Raw genomic sequence first — 15054 nt, forward strand, 5'->3', positions numbered from 1 at the left:
TGAATATAGAGAGCGGGGGAAAGAAAAGTAATAATATAGTATATTATAAAAAATTAAAAAGATCAAATTCTGCATTGAGTCCTTCTGGGGCAAGGGTTCTGAGTTGAAAAACCCAATACATTTCCCTTTTACCCAAGATATTGGTGATGTTACCACCTCTCCATGGGAGGGTAACATGTTCTATCCCAATAACTTTCGAGAGTGTCGGGTCTTTATTATGTGTTATGAAGTGCTTGGAAACTGAGTGGTTGTCGTAGCCTCTTTTAATGTTACGGCAGTGTTCTGCCAATCTTACTTTAAGACATCTTTTAATCATGCCCACGTACTGAAGTCCACATGGGCATTCCAATAGGTATATAACACCTTTAGTGTTACAACCAATGAAGTCTTTAATAGGATAAGAGGTTTTTGTAATAGTAGAAGAAAAATGAGTAATTTTGGAGTTTGTGGTACCTTTTGTGGTTCTGCATACAATACAATTATTACACTTAAAACAACCTTTAGGTCTAGATAAAAAATTCTTTTTTTGTTGTACACTTTTTTTTGTATAGTTTTTAGTAAGGATTGTTCTGAAGTTCGGCGCTCCTCTAAATATAACATTGGGTCTATCTGGGATGTGATCTTTTAAAAGGTCGTCTTGTTTCAGAATATGCCAGTGTTTGTTTATGATTTTCTTTAAAGTTTTATTCTTGTTGTTGAAATCTAAGATAATAGGCAATTGTGGGGGATCTGCTTTTTTCACTTTATATGTTAGGAGCTCTTTTCTTTCTTTCTCTTTTACCAACTCCAGAGCTACATCTAATTTTTTTGCTTCATAGTTTTTTCTAAAAACATATTTTTCAATGAGGTAGATTGGGCAATAAAATCAGCTGTAGATGAACAATTTCGGTGGAGGCGAAGAAATTGACTTTTTGGGATGCCATCCAACCAAGGTTTATGATGGCAACTAGTCTGGTCTATTATTGTATTTGTACAGACTTCTTTAAAACAAGTTTTTGTTTGAATGCATGTTTCTTTCATAATACAATTATTTTCCATATCCTTTCTTTTTTGTCTTCTCTTGTTTTTTTTGCTAATGTAAGTCATCCTCAAGTTATTGCGGGTTGTAATTGTATGGGAGGTTTTACTGTATGAGCCTTCATTTTTAATAGCGAGACCCAATTATAACACAAGAGACATATTAGTTATCTGCATTACTTTCTGTACAGAATGCTGAAAGAGGCTCACTTCTCATTAATTCCACCCTAAGAGTGGGGTAGTGTATACTTTATTTAAGGCTTAGATCAGCACTAATACTTTCATGAATTCTTGCTGTGCCCAATTGTTTGGGGCTTTGTTAAGGGCTGAACACTCTATATTTTTGTTTACTTTTCTGTTATCTTTCACAATTCTGTTTCTTTAATTTGTATATCCTGTCATTTACTTTAGTTTATTTTTATTTCCTTATTTCATGCTGCCTTCTGCCTCCATTTTCTTCATATTTCTGTCCTGCTGCCTGTCCACTGCATGCCCCACGCATACTACCACGCACCCAAAGCCCACAAATTTCAGAATTATTTGGTGGGTCACAGCATAATGCAGAAGGTGAGGGGAGCAAAGTACCTAGTCCCTCTGCTATTGAACCAGAGACTAAACGAGATTCTAAAAGGGATTCTAAAAAGAGGAAAGATTCAAAATCTCAGCCGAACCCAGAACCTAAAAGGTAAGGATTATTAGTGAAAATATTCACAATTCTGGGCCATCAGGCTCCATGCTAGCTTTCTACTAAGATATGCTTTCTATAAACTCATTTGTTAAAAAAAAATATTGTTTCCATTTCCCTTAAAATATCTAATCTCAACCAAAACCATGTTATTTGCCTACATGTTCCTAACCCTAATATTCTAATTAATCTTAACCTACACAAAATGTGTTTTCAAGTCTCCTTCCCTTCATATAGATTATAGATCAGACATATAAATATGTGTACCTCGTGCTTAATATTAAACCCTCTCTGTGTTAGGTCAACAGTGCTCAACTTCAGTCCTCAAAGACCACACACAGGCCTAGATTTCTAGATATCCATGATGATACATGGCTGAGTTAATCACTTTTAGTTCATTAGCGTAACCCACTTCTGTTTAAGCATGGCTATCAAGAAATGAAGGCTTGTTTTTGGCCTTTGACGCCTAAGGATTTACACTCCTGCTTTATAGTGTAGATTCACTCTTGCGATCTCCTCCTCATACTACTAATTATTCAGCCTGTTTGTCTAAGTGTGCATAAAAATGCTTGTACTTTCTTGTTGTCCTGCAAAAAATCCAAAATAGTGTGTTATTATAAGAGAGAACGTTAAGATTAACAAAAAGATTTGATCTATGAATAAAACTTCTGTATTTAATGCACACATATTATTGGTGCAAAACATACTTATTCTTTTTTGTGTGTCTGCAAGATTCTGAGGATAGGATATTGAGAAAGAACCTATCGGAGTAGAAACGTTGATCGGGGACTCTGTATATGTTTTTTTTTTTATTAATGTATAAAAATAACACAGTGATTGAACAAATCCAATGGAGTGCACCCTAACCTTTCAAATAAATATATATATGTATTTTATTTTTTATTTTTTTTTAAAGTACATTTATTCTCTTTTAGTATCAAAGTCCTAAACTTTTCAGTTTCTTATTTGACTTGGAAAACATGATCTTGGCCAATCTAGTCCAAATCTCTCATTTTTAAATGTATGTGCATGTATTTGTTCTGCTTTGAGGCTAGATGTTGATTCACTTTTACATGTCCATAAAAGAACTAGTAGTTTAGCTTTCTCTGAAATGAGACCGACTGTCAGTCAGAATCTGCCACTGTTGTAATGAAGGTCAGATACAGAGAGAAATCTATGTGACTATCAATCTTCCTTTTCTTTTTAAAATGGACATTGATGGTAGAGTTGAGGTGGGTTGTCTGTTTGTATCGTGTATGTGTAAGGTCAAGCATTTAGACAACAGTAGCTTGCAGTCAGTGAGAAAGTGCAGAGAGAATGAGATTCAGATGTTGCAGGACAGCCTGAAGGTGAGGGCTGACAAAATGACATGCTCATCATATGGAACTAACTAAATAGCTGCTGTCCATGGTCCTGGCTCACACACAGCTATGGTACTGTATCAGATCAGTTATTAGCACAGGACACAACAAGAGTGCTGAATCTGACCTGTTAAGTTTCTCAGACCTTACTGGCATGTCATGAATCAAAGTGGTCAAAATATGACAATAGTCAAATTTTACCTTGAATATCATAAAACGACATTAGGTGGCGTCTGCCAATTATCTCTGTGCCTTTTTTATATTTAATCTTTCATTCATATGTTAAATAATACATTTTAGAAAAATCACAATGGACAAAAGCAAACATTTTTATTTTATAATAATACCCAACATACATAGAGAATACACAACATGCTATTCATTTAAAAATATACAGAGTCTATGCACACCAATAAAGCTAAAAATAAATAAATTTTATTCTATAAAATAAAAAAAATAAAAAAATAAGAGATTTGCCGTTACAACTTCAAATTCTACAATAATTATAGGATATTTGAAAGAGCTATACACAGTAATTGACAAAGACTGATTTTCTAGAAAATCATTACTTTCTTAAAGCTTTTCTCTTGCAGGCCATTAAAATGCAATGTATTATATTTAACAATACATTTAGTTTACATGGACAACACCCTACATACACATATACATATATATGTAAGAATAAATTAACATTCAATTTATTAAAATAAAAAGCATATAAGATAAAATGTAGAGGGTAGTTAAGATAAAATAAGAAAATCACCCCTTGGGGTAAATTGATCACTACTTATTATGTAATGCAATTGTATCTTCATGATTGTCATTTTTCCATGTGGTCAATGCAGATACTACACATAAAATACTGACGACTTGTCATTGAAAATTATAATATAGGTGTGTTTTCCAACTGTTGGAAAATAAAAGAATTATTACAGGTGTTAAAGGGGGTTTAGGGAAATGGCTGTGGTGTTAGCTCTGTGTCAAGTGCACTCAATTTTTGTGTCAGTTTCTCCTCAATTGCCATTATGTTAATTAATTGTGTGTATTATTGACTTTTACACAATTTTTTTAATTAAAGGAATTATTCGGGAAACAATATTTGGAGTTTAATTAAGTTAATGCGAGAAAGTGAATATATGTAATAGAAAATCACAAGAATAGGAAAAAAAACAAAAATATCTTGAGATACGACTAGTGTCCATTCATGTATGTCTCAAACATGTTTTAAAACATGTGTGCCTTGTGCATACTTATCAGACTGGTAACATCTATAAGGAGCAGCCCAGATCCAAAATACCAGCAAGTCCCAAGAATATTGTTTTAGCTTCTGATAGACCTTTTCTAGACTAATTGAATAAGGGATCCTTGTCTGGATTATCCTTTACATTTACACTAAGTCAAGAAAATAAAAAAATCATTGGGAAGTCTAATTGCAAATCCACAAGTGATGCCAGCTCTAAATCTTATCTTCATTAAACCATAGTTAATAATATTAATTTAATCTTTAAACATGTTTTTTCTACAATGAACTCAGAATTTAATTGTGTATCAAAGGGGCTCTGTCTGCAAAAGTAAACTGTATTAAACCTGCCTCTGAATAGTCCCCTTTCTGTAGTTTTTACAACATAAGGAAAAGTAGGGACAAGTAGTTTTTTGACTAGTAGCAATGTGCAGAGTTCAAAGCAAGGTTCTGTTTCAGTTACCAAAAAATTTACGCACAATCCATCAGTAAAATCAATCCCAAGGAAGGGCAAACTGCAGAAATCAGGGACAGAGAAGAACAAAATGGCTGAATTCAGATATTGAGATCAAGCGCAAGGAAGAAAATATAACAAATATAAATAAGGGCAAGTGGCAAGACAAGAAAACCCAAAAGAAAAAAAATATATAAAACAAACAAAATATCAATGATCACATTAACATTAAACGTTTAATAAATTTCTCAAAATTTAAATATTATTAACCTTCTTATACATCCTTCAATCAAAAGGCTATTAATATATACCATGTACAAAGTAATTATATGAAATGTTCAAAATATGATTATAGTGATACAGAGCAGACAAAGTTACATTAATTTAAATTAATAATTGTTGCTGCTCCCGGGAAGATGAACAGCAAGGTCCGATCATAACCAGTAAATCTAAAGACGTACAGCTGGGTAATAATATTTGAAATTTGACAAAAGCTTTGGAAGAATTATTGTTTGTGACATGGCTCAAGATGGGAAATTGTGAGGAGAGTGAAGATGACAGAACTGGTTCTAACCACTGTGACAACAACTTGAAAAGCAAGCAACATGACATCCTTCCTATCATGCTGCCGAAAATGTCAACTTTGTGAAGGACAGTGAGAAAAATGGTTTGCCAAAAATTTGAAAGGTGGATTAAAGAAATGTTTGTCATGTCAGATGTGATATAGTCCACAGCTGTTTGAGAACAGAGGTCCTCAGAGAGGTTCTAGTTGTTATGCGGGAAACATATCCATTTCACGTTAAACATAGCTGTAGTTGACCTGTAGATGAATGAAAATTCCAATATAATTATTCTGAAAAATAAATTTAATAATTAAGCATATAATGTGTTAAAATTATTTAATTTGCTTCAGATTTTTTTTTTTTTTTTGTAATTTAATTGTTATGACCATAACCTCACAGTCTCTACCTTATCTGGTAATATTCTGGTAATTATATGCATGAATAATGTTTAGCCAAAAAAGCAATGTGCCTCTCAAGTGATCTATCTGTCTGCCTACCTATCTAGTTGATTGTCTAGATAGATAGATAGATAGATAGATAGATAGATAGATAGATAGATAGATAGTGCTAAATGGTACAGTTTGTAAACTAAAGGAATAAGTAAGAAAACTATATATAGATTTTTTATTAAATTAAATTATGTTAAAGATTTGTTTTTAAACAATGAATGTAATCACTTTTCTAATATATATATATATATATATATATATATATATATCTATATATATATATTATATAAAAGTGATTACAATAAAAATAAAAAAATATATATTTTTTCTTTTTTTTAAACATAATTGAATGTGTATTTTTTTTTACCACATTTAACTTTTTAACATTCATACATTACTGTGTTACTGTGGTACCTTGTAGAGTATTATATCACCTCATTCCATTCACATATATGTTTAAATTGTGTAAATTGTCAACCATTGTATACTATTCCTGGCACCAGAGGATTAGGCTTTTGAACAAAAATATGTCTCTATTTGTGCTTTGATAGAAAAAAATAAATAAATAGCAAGCTTGTGTCTTACAACACAATATGTCTGGTATCAAGAGGCTTCTCACTTAAGAGGTCAGTCAAACATTACTGTACAGATTGCAATTTTTGGAATTTAAGGTCTTTTGATTTGTTTAATAAAGAAAAGTAAAGCTAACCAATTAACCCCTGACAGGAGGTTCATTAAAGGTTTGTAATCCTTTGCCTAAACCTTTTGTAAAGCTAAACTAGTCTAGTGTTAAGGATTTACACAGCTTAGCTTTTCACTGGAGGAGGCCTACAACTTAGAACATTTGTTCCGTTTTCAGACGACTTATATTACCAGAAGGCGACTGAACTGCTATAGGCCTATATAGGGAATGCTGAAATTGGTATGTTTTACCTGACAATAATAGCACATAATAATGATTACTGTCTGAGTTATTGGTTTCTTTAGTGAAAGGATTAGGCGTTTCTATTCTCATGGATTATAGTGTGGTGTAAATATTCAAGATCAATCCATATTGTGTGGCTAGCTAGGCATAAAAGCAAGAGGAAATACAAACTTGTACACTGTGTCACCTTATACGTCTTTTGTCCATCTACACACAGTTTCTTTGACTCACGTAAGGCTGGGTTTCAGGGATTATCATGTAAAACTAGCCTTACTGCTATATTAAGTATTAAACTTTATTTAAAAGGGATTTTTTTTATCACTGGACTTATTTCAAATCCCATCTGCTTTTTTTTTTTTTTTTTTTTCATATAAGCAACACAATAAGTGGCAAGCGTAGTGCACTCACAAAGAATCACTGAAAAATACTGATAAAAAAAATATATACTTAGAATGACAGTCGGTTTGTTTGAAAAAATAACAATTGTGCACATATCATTCTATCAGTCTCATGCGATACATCAAATATTCCACCCCTCTCCTCAAGTAAGATTTCAAGAACCTCATAGAAGCATGAAAATATATACCCTTTAACAGCAAGAACCATATTTCGCAATGCAATAGATTTTATCAATAACATGACTATGGAACCAGACAGATGATATAAGAATTGTGTTTTTATTTTTACCACATTCTCTACAGCTATTGCGGCAACACATAAACATGTAATGCTTCCTTTTCTAACACTATTTTAAATTCATTGTCATGTCCTATCTCTCGTTTGTGACTCATGCAGTCAAGTTAAGTTTCGTATGCCATGCCATCAGCTTTCAACATGTGCCGCGTTGTTTTTTGTACATTTGACTTATTGGTGTCACTAGGTGACTATCCTTAGTCACTCATTTGTGCTATCTCCCTTCAGGCCTGATGGCATCGGAACAGTAAGGGTGGAAGAAAAAGAACGTTTCGAAGAAATTAAAGAAAGGCTGCGTTTGCTTCTGGAGAATCAGATCACACATTTTAGGTAAAGCATTTAAATGTTCCAGAATATTTAAAAATACAAATACATTTAAATAGCTTGATTTGCTGTTCTGCTAGATTTATTTTATGAAACTTAAGGAAAATCTGCATTGTTTCAGGTACTGTTTTCCTTTTGGACGACCTGAGGGGGCTTTAAAAGCTACTCTGTCTTTGCTGGAGAGGGTAAGTATGTTACATGAAAATATTTTTTAGGTATTTTTATTTAGTTTTAAACTAAAAAGTGATATAGCTGAAACGCATGTTTGAAAACCACTGAAATAAATATTTTCAAAGCTGGGTTTTACATGCTATTGAACAAGATGTACATTAGCTCGGGATTTGTAAATCCAACTGTTTTTAATTTTTGTTTATGTGGATCACTCAAATTATGCAGTGGTATTTGTCTGTGTGTGTGTGTGTTTATATATTTAACTGTTTTATGTGTATTAACTCAACTGACGCTTATGTTTACATAATCACATACTTCAATAATCAAGTTTTTGGCTCATGCAGATGGTTCAATATCGTAATTTGGTCTGTGTGCTTGACTTTATCATGTTTTATACACTTTCATATTTCTCAACTCATCTAAAGGTTTTAATGAAAGACATAGTTACACCTGTCCCTCAAGAGGAAGTCAAAAATGTTATTCGGAAATGCCTAGAGCAAGCAGCATTAGTGAACTACACCAGGCTATCAGAATATGCTAAAATTGAAGGTAAGACACACCTCTTTATCGGGCAGGATGCCAATGTCCTTTGCTGTTTGTATTTAAGAACACTGTCTACATGTTTCAAGATAATATTGACTCTGAATATATGGCTTAATGGTTAATGTGTTAGAGAATTTGCTTTTAGATATAATTTTCAATGTAGTCCTGGTTAGATCAGCTAGTATATGTTTACACACTAGTGAGCTTTTAGTGTTATGTTGTTAGTTATACTGACTATAATATGAACATTTTTGTTATGAATTCTTTTTTACTATATATATTTTTTTTTTCTGGTTAGAGGTAGTTGTAGCCTGTGCTTGTCCTGTGCATTTTTTTAAAAATATAACACTGGGTTTTGTAGTTACAATGCTTGGAGACATCGGAAAAAAAAATTGTTTAAAATGTATGTAACCCTTTGAGTACCTAAGTGGTGGTACCCACTCCACTTGTAAAAAATACATTTGGCTGAGATATGAGGTTGTTGATGTTACACAGGTTATGAAATAAGTTAATGTTTTTTAATTTTTGTTGGTGAATCTTTGAAATACCAATATGTGAAAAGGTTTAAAATGTGAGCTGCAGACACTAACTACATATTGTTTTTAATACTGACTCTTTGTACTGGTTTTACAATCCTGGAATAAGCAAAAGGAGATGCTTGTAAGTTTTCTTTTTGGTTGGGAAACACAGTGTTTTTTTTATTTTATTAAAAGCTCTCTGTAGGTCAAGTGGATGTCATGTTTGTCCTTCTGACAATGTTGAACTACTACCAGAAAAGAAGTTATTAAGGGGCACCCAGTGAAAAACACTTAAGAATTGGGCACTGAGAGGATTTTATTTGCTGCCTCTTGTTTTGGCAGTGTCTGTATAAATAGGAGAATGTCAGGTTTGTAATGAACTTTGGGTACCAAATCAAAAAAAGTTTTGGGTTTTTTTGTGGAAAATTTCACTTATGCTGTTTATGGAGTTTAAAAAACCTATTGCTGAGAAAGGACACAAGAAGAATTAAATTAACACCGATAATATCTACAAAATGCTGCCATCACGGACTTTTCTGTTTAGTACATGCTAACATATTGGTAAGATCTGCTCTCTTCTTTCAGATAAATCAATGCAAAACAAACTTTAAGATCTGTAAGTAAAAATGCATTCATTTCCAAAGTAGAACACTCTAGCGTATTCTGCCCTCATGTGCCGCAGTTCTCCTCGGTTGTGTGAATTACCTGCCCCATTTTTTTTGCACTGTGACTTTTAGGTCTGGGAATACTTTGAAGCAACAAACCCTTTTTTTCCAGCTTTCTTTTCAGATAAGATCCCTCATCCCACACTATCTACTTTCTTCTGCTTCTTTCCTCTCTTATTTGTTATTGGCACAACCATTTTTCTACTGCCTTTCTAAAAGTGGTTGTGATGCCAATTCCAGAGCATGCTGGGATTGTTAATTATAACAACCCAACATCCACCAGCTGCATGAATCAGGTTTTCTCTTATAGGCATAGCTGAGTGCAAACATAATACGTTTACATTTATTAGTACCATAAACCACTACGTATGGGCTTTTTAATGGCACCAACTGGTGGAACGTTGTATAAAACTATATCACAAACACTTAGAGAGTTCAATTTAATTCTACAAACTGTAATATTGTTTGTGTCTATGCCTATGGTAAAAACCTTTAAAAACCTTAGATACTTAAGGCTTCAGTGCTTAGTATCTTAAGCCAAATTCAATTAATTTTGTTTCCCTTTTGTTTGAATCATTTGTCTTGTAAAAAAAATATAAACAAAAAACAAGACTTATAACATCACAGTCACAATTTTGTTGTGACTCATGGGCATGCTGAATGGTTAATCCAGCAAATATCAAATTTTAATTACCCTACTCTCCTCTCCTGTGTATCCCAAGTACTCTACAATCTTTTCTCCGTTTAACGTTAATGTTACAGTTTCCTCTAACCTATGACCTCTTTACCTCTCTGACCTAAGCCTCTTGCATGCCCAAATCCTCTTTTATAGGCAAAAAGAGAGAAATGTATGAACATCCAGTCTTCTGCTTGGCCTCCCAAGTGATGGATTTAACCATTCGTGAGTAACCTACCACCTCTTCTCCATGCTGTCTCCACTTCGTTTTCATTATCCAAGAACCCCCTCCTAATCCAACCCAACTCACTTTCCTTGCTTGAAGTCTATTAACATTCTTGTCTGTTGCTTCTGTCTGTGAAACCCAGTTTGGAAGTCGAGTCATTTTTTTATCAGCCTAAAACAAGTTAAACAATCAAGCCATTTGTCTGTGATAAACCGGCAATTGTCTGTAAGTTTTTCAGTTATTCTTTCTGTCTGTGACCTGAATGCATTTTTACTTTGCTTATGTGTAACCTGAACTTGTTAAGTGCTTATCACTGGTATACAACAGCGGTCAACATCATGGGGCCCGATGTGCTAGAGATGAATTGAAGGATTCTGGTGTACAAACTGTTTTGCCTTAAAAGTAAGATCACTATGATAGCTGGAAAAAAAGAAAGGGCACATTTGCATTTCTCCTTTTTATTGCCTTAATGCATTTTCTTTCTATTACGGACTTGTTTCAAATACTTGTCCAATATGTTTGTGTCGTCCTTTTGTGGTAGGCCTCGATGGAACATGGACATTACTGCTTCAGAGAATTGTTCAATGTTTTAATTCAAATATATCATTTTTTCTTATAATTATTATCTGATCTACTGCCAACGTTTCTTCCTCTATTGATGATGGAGTAAGATTGTAATAATTTTTGGTTGAATGTAAACACTTGGGCAATGTCATAAGACACTCATAAATGGGGTAACCTAATATATTGCTCCACTCGCTCATTAATCGTGCATATGTATTCTTGTTTCTCTCTTTTTTTCTCTCCTTTTTGCTCTCTCTTTCACATAGAGAATCAAAAGGATGCAGGTGAACAACTGTATATGTATTATAAAGTAGTAGGAGTGTAATTTTTTTTATTATTTATTTTCTATTTTCATGGCTCCTTAAGTGGTGTACTCCTTTAGGCCGCAATGGAGTTACAATAATACTTAAGGAGTTAATTTGTGCTGTCTCAAAAAACACATTAAATCAGGTTATCCTCTAACTTGCATAACCCGAGACATTTTAATAATACCAATTTACCCTGTGTAATAAAAAAATATAAAAGTCCAATAGTTAACAAGGTAACTAAAATTCATTCTCCCTTTATCATATTTGTGTTGATGCCTTTTTTAAAATGTTTGTGTTTTCTGTAAATGTGTACTAACAGCACAGTCAGAAAAAAAAATCCTGTCTTTTTTTGTCCTTTATGTTTGTAAGATAATGAGATGTATTGTTACATGGCTCAAAATGATTAAGCATTTTTTGACGACCTACTCGTAACAGCACAAATCACCCCTTAGCTGTGAAAATGCACACCAAGGATTCTTCACAGTTGAACATTTGCATTTATCTCTAAAGCAGTTTTTAGTCTCCCTAAAAGGACATCTCAGGAATGTAGGAGTTATAACATTATACCTTATGTTGACATTTTGCTTTTTTTTTATTTCTTTTTTTTTTTTAAACAGTGACATGACGATGCAACAGTATAATACAATATATTTAAAATAGTAATATAGATAATAAATATTGCAGGTTTCACAAAGCTATATTTCTGCAATTGTTTTAGTATTGAAAGAAGTAGTGTATATAAGTAGCACAGTGCCCATATAACCAAAGAGATAAAATAAAGGCATTACTAGATGCACTGCCTTTGTTTCAAACTAAAGATGTAGTGACCACAGGGAAGCGTCCCAAAGTCAACAGAACATAAACTGGTGTCTAAATTTACATGAGGGTGCAACATTTTTTTTAAATATCTTTTTTATACTTATATTTGTTACTATGGGGTTAATACTTGTAAATAAACCAGTATGCTTTTGTGAGAAATCTGAAAACATATGTAGTGTCAGAGAGTCATATTAGGTTAAATTAGCAGAGGCTTTACAACTATCCAGGCAATATGGTGGAAACTGAGTAAGTTTGGGTCTTGTTACCAGTAGAATAGAGAAGTAAAGTGTATACCTTCTATAGAATGCTTCTTTGTTTTGGAATTGTTGTACTAGATCACTAGCATGTGGCTTGGGTGTTTCAAGCATCATCCCAGATATCAGAAAAGTAATATTTTTGGTTATAAGCTTAAAGGGACACTCCAGAACCCTAAACAACTTTAGCTTGCTGAAAAGCTTTATGTTTGAAGAGTGTGTACTCTTTTTTTTTTTTTTTTTTTTTTGCAAAAAGTATAGATTTCAATAGAAATTGAAACTTTTAGAAATTACTCTGGTTACACACCCTTGGGTCCTGTTACTTCCTGGTTTCGTTAGCTCAATGCAGCTGACCTCAAGAGGAAGCAATTGCCCAGAGCACCTGACTTACAAAGACTTCTCATTGAGCTGTATTAGGAAGTCTGTGATTGGACAGCCACAGAAAGTCTGGGCGGAGTTTGAAGGGGAGGGCTTGTAAAGGCAGCAGACTTGCAAGTGATCTGCAGGTTTTGCGAGCTGATTTTAGGTATATTCCCAATGAAAAAAATGCATTATTAAATGCATGTACGTTTTCATCTGGGTTATATCTACTAAACAGTGAGTTTTATGTAATTAGACAGTTTAGTGTCATTTTAAAAGGAACTTTCTAATAAAAATTGTTTTTTTTAACTCACTGTGTGCATCCTTCAGTTTAGATATAGGGCCTCCCTTTAAAAAAACAAAAAACAAAAAAAATAACATTAAATTTTATCTTTCGTCTAGCCCCAGGAAATACTCCTCAGTGCATATCGATCTTTCTACTTTACCATCAAGCTTGATTAATTATGTCCAATCAAATGCCTCTCATAGAAAAGCATTGTGGGAATATTGCACATGTGGAACGATCACTGAAATCTGCAGATCGGATGCTTCTTTATGAGAAGTACTGAATTTATTGCTTCTCATAGAAAAGTACTAGACACATGCTCAGCATGCAGCATCAGCATGCTTTGTTTATGCTGATAGACATGAAATAAATTAAATGATTGAGTGATAGCCAGTAGAGGTGTGGGAATTACAATTGTAGTGTTTATTTAAAATGGCACTGTTTTCCTGTGTATGAGCTGCGGGGGCAGGATCTGTGCCCCCAAATCATTTCAATGTGAAGTTCTCTTTCACATTAGCAATATCAACTACATTGATAGGACTCATTTTTCATTCATTATTGTTGAATAAGCTTTTTCAAATGATTTAATAATTTGGGATACACTTTTAAAATGAGTTAATATAATGAAAGAAATGCTTTTCCTTTTGTAAAATGCTGATATTTCGATATATTTTTTTTTTATTTTTTTTTATATGTAATAAATCATTTTGATATTTTAAAAAAACATATCCAACAATATTAAATAAAGGCCATAATTGGGTGGAAATGCTTGACTGAAGGAATCAGCTGGGTGCTGGGTGCAAATATAAACTAGCAAATTAAAATATGTGCCCATATTTGGTGCAAATATATATTTACTACATTATATTAGTACCTTGTATATAGATGACATTGAATAAAATAATGTTAACAATAATAATGATATATGTACTACTTTCTAAAAATAATTTAGCTTGATCAAATGATAAGATATACACTTGAGCCTGGTTGAGTAAATAGAGTCTACAAGGAGATAATGCATTTTCTAGCAGTAATGCCTGGTAAACCTCAAGAAAGATCTCCTCTTTGATCTCCTGATTTATGTAACTGTAGCATTTTATTATAAGATACCAGCCTCTTATTTAGCACTATATTTAATTATCGAGGCTCTCAACAGATACATTGTGTGGTTTTCATAGCATGTGGTTGGTAAATAAATAAAAATGACAACAGAACACCTTTGAGTTGCCTTCCGCTATTCCAAAATTTTAGAATGACTTTCAACACATTCATAATAATAATAATAATAATAATAATAATAATAGAGAGAAGGTTAAAGGGGATATCAGCAAATAAACTACAATAACAAAAAGCAAAAATGTGGTCGTGCACATGATCAAATATTTGCTCCGTTAAAAGATTCTGTGTAATTTATAGCAATACCATGATGACTGATTCCAATAAAATACTGCTAAATCAGGTACACTTTAGGACACAATAAGATTGTAGATGTCAAATTAAAGGACCACTCTAGGCACCCAGACCACTTCAGCTTAATGAGCTTTTACCCATTTTTTTTATAAACCTAGCAGTTTCAGAGAAACTGCTATGTTTATACTGAGGGTTAAGCCCGCCTCCAGAGCCTCTAGTGGCTGTCTCATTGACAGCCGCTAGAGGCGCTTGCGTGATTCTCACTGTGAAAATCACAGTGAGAGCACGCAGGCGTCCATAGGAAAGCATTATGAATGCTTTCCTATGCGACCGGCTGAATGCGAGCGCGGCTCCTGCCGCGCATGCGCATTCAGCCGATGACGTCGCGAGGAAGAAGAGGAGGAGGAGGAAACCTCCCCGCCCGGCGCTGGAGAAAGAGGTAAGTTTAACCCCTTCCTCCCCCCAGAGCCCGGCGGAAGTGGGTCCCTGAGGGTGGGGGCACCCTCGGGGCACTCTAGTGCCAGGAAAACGAGTATGTTTTCC

At 33.6% G+C, this 15054-nt stretch overlaps 1 protein-coding gene across 19 annotated transcripts in view; it reads left to right on the forward strand.

Moving 5' to 3' along the window:
- The window catches only part of CADPS (calcium dependent secretion activator), a 403228-nt gene that overhangs the window by 267110 nt on the left and 121064 nt on the right, over positions 1-15054 (forward strand). For 7 of the 19 annotated variants that reach the window (XM_063426846.1, XM_063426840.1, XM_063426847.1 and 4 more), the window contains exons 14-18: positions 1538-1702; positions 7616-7717; positions 7833-7896; positions 8308-8431; positions 11341-11358. In XM_063426846.1, coding sequence (XP_063282916.1) covers positions 1538-1702; positions 7616-7717; positions 7833-7896; positions 8308-8431; positions 11341-11358 — 473 coding nt within the window. Of the gene's footprint in view, positions 1-1537; positions 1703-7615; positions 7718-7832; positions 7897-8307; positions 8432-10440; positions 10510-11340; positions 11359-15054 lie in introns of all 19 variants that reach the window. The other 12 variants (XM_063426848.1, XM_063426851.1, XM_063426858.1 and 9 more) reach the window with 5 other exon arrangements.

Source organism: Pelobates fuscus, chromosome 7 (assembly GCF_036172605.1).
Source record: "Pelobates fuscus isolate aPelFus1 chromosome 7, aPelFus1.pri, whole genome shotgun sequence".
NCBI classification, from domain to species: Eukaryota; Metazoa; Chordata; class Amphibia; order Anura; family Pelobatidae; genus Pelobates; species Pelobates fuscus.